The sequence below is a fragment of the Chlamydotis macqueenii genome, chromosome 2 (assembly GCF_036417535.1).
Source record: "Chlamydotis macqueenii isolate bChlMac1 chromosome 2, bChlMac1.mat, whole genome shotgun sequence".
Taxonomy (NCBI): Eukaryota; Metazoa; Chordata; class Aves; order Otidiformes; family Otididae; genus Chlamydotis; species Chlamydotis macqueenii.
Window position 1 is genome coordinate 144,070,918 of NC_141557.1, and position 12,317 is coordinate 144,083,234.

A 12,317-nucleotide genomic window follows, 5' to 3' on the forward strand; every position below is an offset into this window, starting at 1 on the left:
CATCAGATGGCAGTGGGAGTTATTTGGGAATTCTGCTTTTGGGTAGATATTCCCCAGGTATTGTAACTGTAGAACTTAAATAAGAAATTCTCATGCTCTCTGATTTATTTTTTTTTTTAATAACCTCTGCTAGAAGATGTATTTTAAAGAAATCTGTACTGGCACTGTAGCAGATTTAGAAGATCAGAGTAACAGTGAAGGAAACCCACAGAAGCAGGGATTTGCTGCATTACCATTTTCTCCTGCAGCACTGCTGCACTTTCCTGGTCATTAAAATTCTGCTGCTGCTGTTTGAGTGGTGGGAAATCCTGAAATGACTGAACAAAATGCAGTGAACATTTCTTTATCTTTATGCTTCTGAAATATATGAAATATAATACTGGGAGTGAAAAAAAAACTCTTGTGAAAGCAAGTTTAGCAGATTCTAGGCTTAGCTGGCCGCTAACTTGATCTCACAAGGATCTCTGGCAAAGGAAACTTCTCCTTATTTCCTGTAGGACAGGGTTGTGCAGCTGGGGCCAGTGTGTGTTCCTCCAGCTTGCTGTGCTCAAGAGTCTCAGCCTTGATTTTATAACAGACCCGCTGACCAAACTACTTGCAGTTTGCTGATACTGATTAGCAAGCAAGAGTTTTAACCCTTGGCATAATCCTCAATGCAAAATTTTCCTTTTCTGGTTATGGACAGTGGTAGTTCTTGTCTCCGTGCAGTTGTGGAGCTCTCGCCTTTGCTCAGAAGACCAGATCCAGAGAAAGTTCTGTACCTAAGAATGTGAAGACTTTGGTCTGATGGGCATATTCAGTAGCTGCTTAATGGATGGGCAGCAACACCTCACACAAACAAGGTCTGGTACTTTATTTAAAAGGTGTTGGCAGAGATGTATTTTCCCATTTATAGAGCAGTTTGGTGGTTCACTGGAGCCAGAGATCAGTTTTTTATGTGAACAATGCCTTTAACCTTGGGCATGTTACATTGAGGCAGACCCTTTGCCTCCCTGCAGAAAGGCACAGAGGCAGATTTTTGATACCCAAGCCCAGAAGTGCCTCGTTGAAAGCCCTTGTAATACAGATGGCTGATCTGAACAGATTTAGCTCTGTAACTTACAGCTTCACAAGCTCCCTCTCAATTTTAAGTTTTTGTCTGCTTGGTACTTCACTACCCTGTGTATTGGGAGGAATTTAAGCTTGATTAGACCATAGAAGAGGTGCAACCAGTGCAACTTGGGTCTCCAGAACAAGACGTGGACCTGTTGGAGCAAGTCCAGAGGAGGGCCACAAAGATGATCAGAGGACTGGAGCACCTCTCCTGTGAGAAAAGGCTGACAGAGTTGGAATTGTTCAGCCTGGAGAAGAGAAGGCTCTGTCAAGCCTTTCAATATTTAAAGAGGGCTTGTAAGAAAGATGGAGAGAATCTTTTTACCAACGTCTGTAGTGACAGTACAAGGGGCAGTGGTTTTAAACTGGAAGAGACTGAGTTTAGGTTGGACATTAAGGAAGAACTTTTTTATGAGGAAGGTGGTGAGAGACTGGAACGGGTTGCCCAGAGAAGTTGTGGATGTCCTATGATTGAAAGTGTCAGGTGGGATGGGGCTTTGAGCAACCTCATCCAGTTAAAGATTTCCCTGCCTATGGCAGGAGGGGTGGACTATATGATCTTCAAAAGTCCTTTCTAATTCAAACCATTCTATGATTTTACCCAGTTACTTTCTTCAGGTAAAATGTGTCAACCAGTCTGAATTCCTGATTGTGCAGTGCTGTCATTTTAATTTAGCTTTGGTTGAGTTAATTCTCTTTTCGTGTACTTCAGCCATATATTGCATTTGCTCCTTTTTTCTTCCATTATATCCATTTTACTGAAAATATCTTCTTTTTACTTTCCTTCTCTACAAGTTTGTTCCACTTGTAAATGAATCAAATGAGAATTACTAGATCTTTTTTTTTTCCAGGTGTCCTGTGTTTGAACGGATAAAAAGTGAGGTTGATCAACGCAGAGATTAAAAAAAGAACGATTTTTGTGGATTGTAGAGATTATTTTATGGCTCCTGAGCCAGGATCATTGTCTCTTTGGTTTTCCTTGCTAAGACAGTTGGGAAATGAAATAGATCTGTTGACTTGGCCTAACCTGCCTCCAGTCAAAGATAGCTTTAATTTTTTTTTGATGAGACTGTTTTCCCTTAGAAAAAAAGCAGACTGATCTAAGTAGGACTGTGATGTTTTTCCAGGTTAAAAAAGCATATAATTTCCTAAAAAAATGTATAAAAATTGTTTGGCTTTCTTATTCCAATTAAGCTCCATCTTGTAAGTTGCTATTATTTTACCGATTTATTATTTAGCATAACCAGAATCAAAATGATGTCATCAAAATGATTTGTCTTTTTACTTCATCATAGCAGCATCCTGAAATAATCTGTGGTTATTCGTTCCTTCTTTGTTCTGCCTCTCCTTCCACTTCTCTCCCACACTGTCTTTTTCTTTAAAGTTTTATTGCTCATTCTTATTTAAAAATATATGTATAGAGAGAGATATATTAGGGATGGAGATTTTGGTTCCTGAAGAGTTTTTTTTTTTTCTTTTCACATCTTGTAATTGATTTTCACACAGTGAGATATAAAATGTCACTGGCCCTGTCGCTTTTTAGTAAGTTATATAACTTCTTGGTTTCTCAGCGCTCTGTAAAGATGAAATGCAGGAGCTGCAGCACAGATGAAGAGGTCAGTTCTCATACATAAAATACTGTGCCTGCCCTTTCTCCACTTGTATGTTACATGTCCTAATTTTTTATAGGAGCAGATGACTAACTTCTACCATATTAACATTAAAAGCTTTATAGAATTCCCAGAATATGTGTACTTTTATGAATTACTGAATTTGAAGCCAATTTTTTTTTCTGCAGTATATCTTGCAGAGTAGATGGAATGGAAGGTCAGGGAACTCTGCATTTTGTTCACATAAATTATGTGTACTGCAGTGTTCTAAATAGGTATCGTCTGGGCACCCAGTTCTCTTGGAAAAGCTGTGGGACTGGATCTGCGGGAGGTTACTGTAATGATCAGTGCTAAGAGAGACACTGGACTGGGGTTTGTAATTCATGTTCCTGCTGCAGAGCAGGAGCAAGCTTTCTGTCTGAGTTTAGGCATCTCCAAATGACTCTTTGTGTTGCTCTAAAATGTTTCTAGAAAAATACAAACCTGGCATTAATCTTACAGCCAAACTAAGTCAGTTCAATCTGGATTTCATTTACCAAAATCATGCATTTGTCTAGAGGAAAGTATTATTTTAGACAAAATTTGGAAAGCGTAAGAATTTCCCAATCCAAAGGTTAACTTCTTCAGATTTTTTTTACTTTGGTAGAAATTTTATTTTTTGAGCTGTTCTGAAAGTGGAAATTTTGACTGCACGAAACACTGGAGCTTTCAAGCTCTGAGCTGAAGGAGCTTGGCAGGGGTATTTACGCTGCCAGAGTTTAAAGGAGAGGACCCTGCCTGGCACGCGGCGCTGGGGCAGAGCCATTCGAACACCCGGGCACAGGCAGCAGCAGGGGTGCCTGTCGGCTCTGTCCCGGCTGCGCTCAGTGAACGCAGGTGCCAGGCAGCGCCTGTGTCCAGTTCGGATGGGCAGGAGAGGGAGGAACTCTGCTGCCTTTTCCCTTTTGAGTTTGCTGCAAAGACTCACACAGGTTTTAATAGGTATTTGTGGCGGGCTACTAATATAGTAAGGAGTCAGCACCAAATTTACTGGGATCTGAACTAAATACAGATAAATGTAGATGGCCATTGAAGTGCATGGAGGGAACAGGATCCAGTCTCTTAACTTTTTTTTTCTGTTGATTTATGTTCCTAAATTCTTCCTTTTCCTCACGTTTTTCACATGTGAGTGAGTGGTTTTACCTTTCTGTTCATAAGAGCAATTAGCAAGGCTTAGCCATAATATTTTGATTTCCTAATAGTTACTTTTCAGAGAAGTTTATCCAAGGGAAAAAACCACACATTGTGAGATTAGTTAACTACGTCTTGAAATCCTGCCACTGCTTCCTGATTCTTATTTTGCATTTAGCCGAAAAGCCTCTGATTTGTATGGTAGAACTTCTAAAATCTCCACAGTTTTATTGCATGCATCTAAATGCATCTTCCATGTTTTAGCATGTATTCTGTTTTCTTATGAGTTCTGATCAGGTGGTTGTTGAACAGTTCTGCCTTGGAGCTGGGATTTGGTTAGGAAGCTAAATGCATAAATGTTTCCAAACTCAGTTGCCTCATTTGACATGCTGTGGCCTCATTTGTCTTCTGGGCTCTGTTTTTGATCACTTCCAACTGTGTTTGAATCTCTCCTTGGCTTCTCTTTTTCATATTGTCAGACACGGGCTCCTCGTCTCCCGTACCTTCTCTTTTCATCTGCCTGTTGCGGCTTGTGTCTGATTGAGCCCTATGTTTGATCATGGGGATCTTAACCCGGCACTGCCAGCCCAGCCTCGAGGTGCTCTTTACTCTGGACAAAGGAAGAAAAAAGCCTCACTGTGCTTTGGAAAGCCACAGTATAGTGCTTTTTGATTGGATTCTTCTTTAAATAATGTTATTTACTCTGATGCCTACAGTTTGCCAGTGTCTGGTAGTGGGTGTAGCTGCAGTGCTTACAGCAATTCTGCTCTCTGGACTTACTGATTTAAAAATAAGAATAAAAGAATCCTGCAGGGCAGCTGTGTTCTACAGTCTTGTTTCTGTGTTTGTCCAACTCTACTTTGTGTCTTTGTGAGTGAAAAAAAAATTAGGAAAAAATTGTTGCTTGTCACAGGTGTAATTCTCAATGGTGGTTCAAGGGAAAGGTCATCCTTTTCACTGGGGAGGACATGTCTTTACTTCAACATGAAACTGAAATTTAATCTCAGTGTGTGCTGCCTGTAAGTCCTACCTGCAGAAGGAAAGAGAAATAAGCGGTGGCGAGGTTCTTCGTAGCGTATCCAGGCACAAGCTGCAGCCCGAGCAGCAGAGGCTGGCAGCCGTTGCTGCCACTGCAGAAGCGTAGGTGGCTTCCTGGGAGTGCTGCTAGTCTTCCCCTGCCTTCCTGTTTTTCCTTCTCTCCCCCAGTATCTCCCCCACATCGTCAGCTGAAAGGTTAAGAAGATACCAAATCTGTGGGTAAAAATTAATGATCTCTTTCATACTGGTGCAATGTCGCTGCAGCTTTTGCGAGGAGTGCCCTTCTTGGTATCTTCACTTCTTGCTGGGAGCACGTTCCTCCCTGCTTGATCCACCAATGTTGTAGTGGTAACTGTCCCTGAAATCAAGCATCTCATCTGTAAATCTCTGAAAAGGAAAGAATAAAACACCTATGCTTACTGCAATATGCAGAGCCAGGAGCCATGGTCCCAAAAATCCTCCTCATGCCCATGACAGAAAGTGCCATTACTGAAGACACAACAGCCCAAACTCCGCTGACCCAAGAGAGTTTGTTCCAGCACAGGAGCACAGGTGCAAGATGCATCCTGAAAGAAAGTGAGGAAAAAGCTGAGACTCAGAAACACACAGCTGCTTTATTAAAGACTGAGCAGTAGCACACTTCATTGTGCTGCTCTCTATTTTAATTTAATTGACTGGCAACACTTGTCAAAAGAAAGTTCAGCTTCTGAGAAAATACTAACAAACTTGATAACTGCAGTACTTGATGTCAAGGTGGGTTTATTAAACACACAACTTAAAAATGAAGCCTTCAGTCTGTACTTAACAAAACGAATTTTGGTGTATTTTAAAAAACTTTTTCAATATTTATTGATATAATTGCTATGGATATAAAATAAGAGAGTCCCTTCCTTTCTTAAGCAATTTCCTTTCCTAATGTTAAAATTTTGCTACATGGTGTAGAAACACAGTATGTATTTTTATGATAGAAAAGACTGAAAAATATATTTTGTTATTTAAATATTAAAAGACATGTAAAATTTTTAAAACATACACTTTTTTAGAGTCCTACATCTTTACATAAATCTGAACTATGTCAGTACCAGACTACAGATTTATTTTATCTGTCGCAGTTGTAAGTGGATCTGTGCCTGAAGTTCAGGGCACAGGGACGCCTGTGCCATGCCCTCAGCCCGCAGTCCCGGCGCTGCGTGCGGACGCGGCCTTCAGGGCGCTTGCTGCCTTGCCCAGCAGGAGATCTGGTGGTGGCAACATTCTGTGTAGTCTAGAAGTGCCTTTATGTTCAGTAAATGGGAGAAGTCAAAATGAATGGTGGCACTTTTATTAAAGACAAATGTCTTAAAACAGTGAAAATCTGCTATCTAAATCTCTGGTGGCTTGCAGCAGCCAGCGATACGCTTTGATCACTGGGTCATCAAAGCACAGTGGCTTGGGAACGGGAGCAGAAAACAGGATTAGAGGAGAGGACCTGAAAGGACCCAGGACTGAGTCATCTTAAGAGGCAAGAGGGAATTTCATTTATAAGGAAACTTGAAAAGAGAAATTGGTTGTCATAATTCTTAGTTTATAATGAAGATGAGGAGAAAACTGCAGTGATGGGAATGAAGAGAGCCTTCGCGGCCCTGATGAAGTTCGCAGGCATTGTCCATTGTGAGCCAGTATCCAAATAAAAAATACATGCCTAGTGCAGGACAGCTACGAGCAGTGCCTCCTGCTTACAGCTCTGTAGACTTAGAATTTACTGAGCGTGGGAATTTTCACTGTGATCACATCACATTTGTTTTCTATCCCCACAGCTAGGGGATGTTGAAATTACTGTTGAAATCTCAAACATTCTCATAATATAAAAAACTTACATGTTCTTGAAAGGTTTTTTTTTTCTTTTTTTTTTTTTATCGTAGTTTGTGGTCCCCAAATATGTTTGCTTGGATTCAGGTTGAACATGAACTCTGTGGTTGTCTGAGCCACTTCGTTCTCTCCTGAGGACACTCATGCTCCGGTTCTCACTCCCGCAGCTCCTCCAGCTCCTGTGCCTCCTGCGGCTCCTGCTGCTCTGTCCACGGAGCTTCCCCCGGCACACGGTCCCTTCTGCGGCCAAGGTGGTGCATCATCGGTGCCTGTGGGCTGTGCTTGGAGGGTGAAGAAGTAGAGAAACGCCTTTATAACCTTTAACACTCTTGTGGGCACGAAGTAAAAAGTTGTTAAAAATGTTCCTCCTACTACCACAGAACTGAGAAACAAAATAGTTGTGTGGGATTTCCATTTGTTTCTGAATAAGCAGGCACTGTTTCACAACCTATCTGTTCAGATGTATGTTTCTCCTTTATATATAGATTCTCTTAGTACAACCTGTTATTAATCACCTTATCAAGTGGCATTGCTTACTTTTTGGGATGACAAGACATGGAAACATATATGCTTAAGATAGCGTTTCCTCCATAGGTACAATTAGCAGACTTCTCGTTTTCTAATTCCATCTGATGGGTCCTTTACAAGGCTCTGGATCTCTATCTACTGTGGGGCTGCAGCATCCAAGGATCCATAATCCAAGATTATGGGCTGGCATCCCCAGTCAGCCCTCTGGGCTGTTCTGGGAGCTCTGGGGGAAGTGCCGGTAACTTCCCTGCCATGCAGCTGACGCCGGGTGACAAGAGAAAGCTGGTCGGGGTTAGTCAGAGATGAATACCCAGAGCAGGAGGGTCTTCTGCCAGAATGGTAGGAGGATATTTTTGTCTTGTTTAAGTACAAAATATTCCTGGATCTTTGAAGATGTTTCCCTCCCATCTGGGATAAGCTTGGCTATCCTGATTTATGAATCAGAAATGCAAAAAGAACAAGAAAAGCAATTTTACAAGCCTGTGTGGCTAGTGCCCAGTGAAAACTCCCTCAAGAAAAAGTAGCTTGGATGAATATGTTTTCAGTGAAATGTCTGGTGGATATATCAAATAATAGTCCAAAAAGCCAACCAATATAAAGCTCGTTTTATACAATCTATGTATTTTCTGCACATTTCATTAAAATGCTAAAATTATACTTACTAGTCAACCTGAGTTATGCATGAGTTGAAAGGCAAAAACTCAATTCTCCTTCAGCTATGATGATGGAAGATTTCTCATTTTGCCTAGCTTCCAACTTGCCTTTGACAAGTTAGGTGCTTCCACAGAGATTTATCCGATATTATTATATCCTGCAGAGCACTCTGAGAACCAATTTATGTTCCTAGCAAGGAGAAATGCTGGATGTTTCAGTCTCCTCAAGGAACAGCTTCTCTCTCTCTTCACTGTAACGAGAGTCTGCCCTTTCTGAGCTGGTGCTAATTGCTTCATTTTATGACAGTTGCTTTTTGTCCTGTGAGGACTTATAGAATAATATATTATGCACACATTGCAAATCTGTGTAGTCTTTGTTTCAAGGCTAACCTGTATCGAGAAAGTATGAAGATGTGGTATTTGTACAAATTGGATAACTTTGTTGCCTGTTTGGCTTGCAGTTTAAGTTGCTAACCATGTCCAGTCTTGTCATTGACCTGTATTTGCTGAAGGCAGGTGGATACTTCCAAAGACTTCTAGGTACTGGATATTTTTTCAGTCCTAACATCTGTGTAACGTGCTGTGCCTGGTTCTTAGCAAAGTGAAACAGCAAGGATGGCTTTCCCAGTGCAGCCCTGTATCTCCCATGCCTGTTGGGAAGCAGATAGCTTTGCCCAAAGTGCACCTTAAACCGCGGTGTGAGGATGAGTCTTGCGGCTCTAGGAAGAGGAGACGAGGTTCCATTTGGGAAGGAGCATGAGGAGGATTCAGATAAAAACCTGAGCGGTTTGTGTCTTCTGCTGCCCTGGATTGACCCATCCTCCCCAGATCCATGGTCTGGTGGCATGTCACAGAGTCAGTCTTTGCACTCTCTGCAGTGTGTCCTAATGTTCAGACTGAAGATGGAGGCTCTCTGGCTTGCTGCAGTGCTGGACTGGCATTTGTCCAGTAGCCCTGTATAGTGTGACAGAGGCATGTCATGTCGTGACAGGGCAGGCTGCCCACTGCAGGAGGAAGGCCAGCTAGAAGGTCTCCAGTTGCCTGAAGACACTCCAGCTAATGGGCTGTTGCGCAAAGAGATGCCCCTGGCTGGATCTCATTCATTGCTTATCATCTTTTTGATTTTTACAAAATACCTTTAAAGCTCACTGAAATTTCAGTGATAAGATCAGAACGCCTTATCCTGTGAACTAGAACACACAAATCTGTGGTCCTGTAAGAGCATTGTAACTTCCAACCTCCTCTGCCATCTCTTTGAGAAGTTAAAAGGCCCTTTCACTTCCAAATTTAACTACATAAATGTATGCATGTTATGATTGCATATACTGCAGCAATCTCAGGAACACGAAGTGCCCAGGGATATCGCAGCTGACTTGTAAACAACTCGGGAAACAGTCAAGCCTAGGGTTGGAATCAGAAATGTAAATGTAATTGCCTAAATTAAAGGCTATGGATAAAACAGCTTTGTTGATGTATAAATTACTTGCAGTTAGCACAGAAAATAATTGATATTATGACAAAGTTAATTATATGGTAAAACGCTACGAGTTTATATGGCTTCACTGTAGGTGTGGTATTCCATGTGTGTCAGGGTGTGCCATACAGCTCCCAGACCACCGGCTACACCTGCCTTTGAAGACTCTGAATTCAGTATTTAGGAGAGAGAATATGGTAATATAGGATGTGGTCCTGCATCATATAGGATGTGTGAAAATCTCACAGTAATTTCCAGGGGAATAGGATCTGGGTGCTGGTTGCATAGCCTGTAATAAGGAGATTTCAGAAATAGCTCCTTCGAATCAGGTGAAGTAAGGACTTCCCTTAGTGCTACAACCTTAAAATAGTTTGGACAATTGGAATCCATCCTTATAAATAAGGTTGTGTTAGATATAATGCTACAGCGTCAATGAGACAAATATGAATGAAATAGAAATTATCATCAATTAAAAGCCATTATGCAACATTTTTCTGTGCTGTATGTGGCAGAGCTGGAAATTTCAAAACCCATGCAAAATGTACTAAAGTAGATTTGCATAAAGCATTGGAAGAGCTTTTGTGAAAATGGAACTGGTGGGAGTTATTTAAATAACAGTATAGCAGCTATTAACAAAATCGCAAGATTCAAAATAGTAATTTCCTTTACACATCTCTCCTAAAACATGTCCAGAATCAAGACTGCCAGCAAATAGTATAGTATGGCAACCCACCCTCTCAAAATCCTGAAAGAAAAGATCAATAAATTCTCATCCCTGACAAAACACACAGCCTAGTTGCAGAGCGTATTACTTCTACCATGTAAAGCAGCTGTAAAATATTATACAGCCGTGGTGAAGCCATATGATCCTGAGCTCTTAACCCTTACAAAAGCTTAGGCGGGTGGAAAAGAATGAATTGTATATGCTGTGACTATCTGAGTTACATCATGTATTTAGCATGACTGCTGCCATCTTCTTCTCCATCATCATCATCACCGCCCTCCCCACTTTTGCCATGCCTCATCTTCCTGCCAATGTACATCTCCAGGCCCATCTGTGCTGTGTAGAGCGCTTTGACTCCTTTGCCCGCGGACTCACTAACACTTCTCTCCCAGGCAGTGAGAATGCCTTGTCACACTTGAACCACAAGTGGATTCTGGATTCTCCCACCTGGAATTCATGGATGTAACCTGGCAGCAACCAATCTATATGTCTTCTGTAAATGGTCCTCCAAGGGTTTACCTGTAGCAGTGCTGTCATGCTCCCAGGAATAATCACAAGGTTTGTGTTGCTTTTTGTAAGTCTTTATTCTGTGATGTGCCCTTGAAACACATGAGGTGCCGGTGTTGTCTATAGAGTTTTGTTAGAGGGTGTGGATGCCTATTCCACACATCACCAAACCAAGTTTTCAATCAGTTAGATGGTCGTCTTCTTTTCCCCTGAAGCCTGGTGGAAACTTCTGTTTTGGCATTGTCTTTTCTTAAAGAATGAGGGATGGTGGCAGTTTTCTTGCATGCGCTGGGACCACATCCATAAGGATGACTGGGAAGTGGAGAGAGGGTGGTTTGGGTTTGCTTTCAGGTACTCTGATGATTGACAATGGTTGTGTCTTTAATTTGCATGGTAATTTTTGATAGTGTGTGTAAAGGAACAAAAAAGACTGTGTTATATGCTTGCACTACATGCTGAAATACATATGCAAAGTGTTTTGCACATAGCTCTTGTGCCTGCACCATTTTCTTTTCTGAAGCTGGGCTGGAGGTTGAGTCTCTGATACATACCTGCCGCTTTGAACTGCTTTTTGGGCTGTGTAGGTGCGAATTCATTCCTAATCCTTCCATATGCCACCTGTGTGAAGGTTATCTTCTTCTTGTTTTCCACCATCAAATGATCTCATAAGCTGCTTGCATTATCAGAAAACTGTGCTGCATGATCAACATGTAAAGTAACAGTTTGAAGGGCTTTTCTGTGGGTTTTTTTTTGTTTGTTTACTGACAGAGTGATGTTCTACTTTCTGGCTGCTTTGTGGTGGTTGGTTTTGTTGCTCTCTGCAATTCATAATGACCAATTCAGGTTTGAATTGCGAGTATGCTGCACTCGCTTGTGTGTAGTACTTACATAGTAGTGGATACTTAGGGATAACACGAGAGATGGAGCATGCACTGAGTGGCTCTTTTTCCCTGTGAACCCCCTCCACCTTCAAGCAATCTTAGCTCAAGGACTTTCTTTGCTGAAGTACCTGCATGCTTCCCAGCCCCTAATGGATGTTTTCTGCCTGACTCATGCCATTCGTTTTTGTACCGAGCGATACTCCTTGCCCGTGCGATTATTTTCTTCATGCGATTAATATACCATTCAAAGAAGTACTTTGTGTTTATTTCAAACTTGCTGCTTGCCTTCATTTGGTTCTTCTTGAATGTCCTGTGGTGAAAAACCATTTGCCACCCCCCTTTCCCGTGGCTGATGGCTGTAGAGGTCCCTGCACTGGTCCCTTGCCGGTGGCTGTTTCATCTTGCCCTGTGAGGGCACACTTGACGAGTGTTCTTTGTCTGTATCTGTCTAATCCTGCAATCTTGTTTTTGGGAGGGGGTGGCTGGACCTGCAGGTGGTATTCAAGAGCATTAAACAAAAGATTTTCCAGCAGCCCTCCGTGTGCAGAAGGAGCCTCCAGCAGCAAATGGAACCCAACTGCAGGCCACAAACCTTCTCCGGGATCCCTCCCAATTGCCACAGCCTCCAAAACGTGCCAGCCACGTGCAAATGCAGAGCTGCGAGGAGGCTGGCGGCGACGGCGTGTCCAGAGGGGAATAAAGTATCCAGTTTGGGGGTAGTCTGTGAAGGCACCAGGGAATTAGGCCTTCTCCCGTGTTTCAGTTGTCAGACCTTTGCAGTGCTGTGTGGCA

General features: G+C 42.1%; 1 protein-coding gene across 5 annotated transcripts in view; it reads left to right on the top strand.

The window, feature by feature from the left end:
* The window catches only part of OXR1 (oxidation resistance 1), a 282,379-nt gene that overhangs the window by 122,025 nt on the left and 148,037 nt on the right, over window positions 1-12,317 (top strand). For 3 of the 5 annotated variants that reach the window (XM_086741157.1, XM_086741160.1, XM_086741162.1), the window contains one exon: window positions 10,530-10,695. The exons of the other annotated variants lie outside the window; for them this stretch is intronic. In XM_086741157.1, the coding sequence (XP_086597283.1) occupies window positions 10,637-10,695 (59 nt within the window). In that variant the 5' untranslated portion in view covers window positions 10,530-10,636. The remainder of the gene's footprint in view (window positions 1-10,529; window positions 10,696-12,317) is intronic. 5 annotated transcript variants of the gene reach the window in all.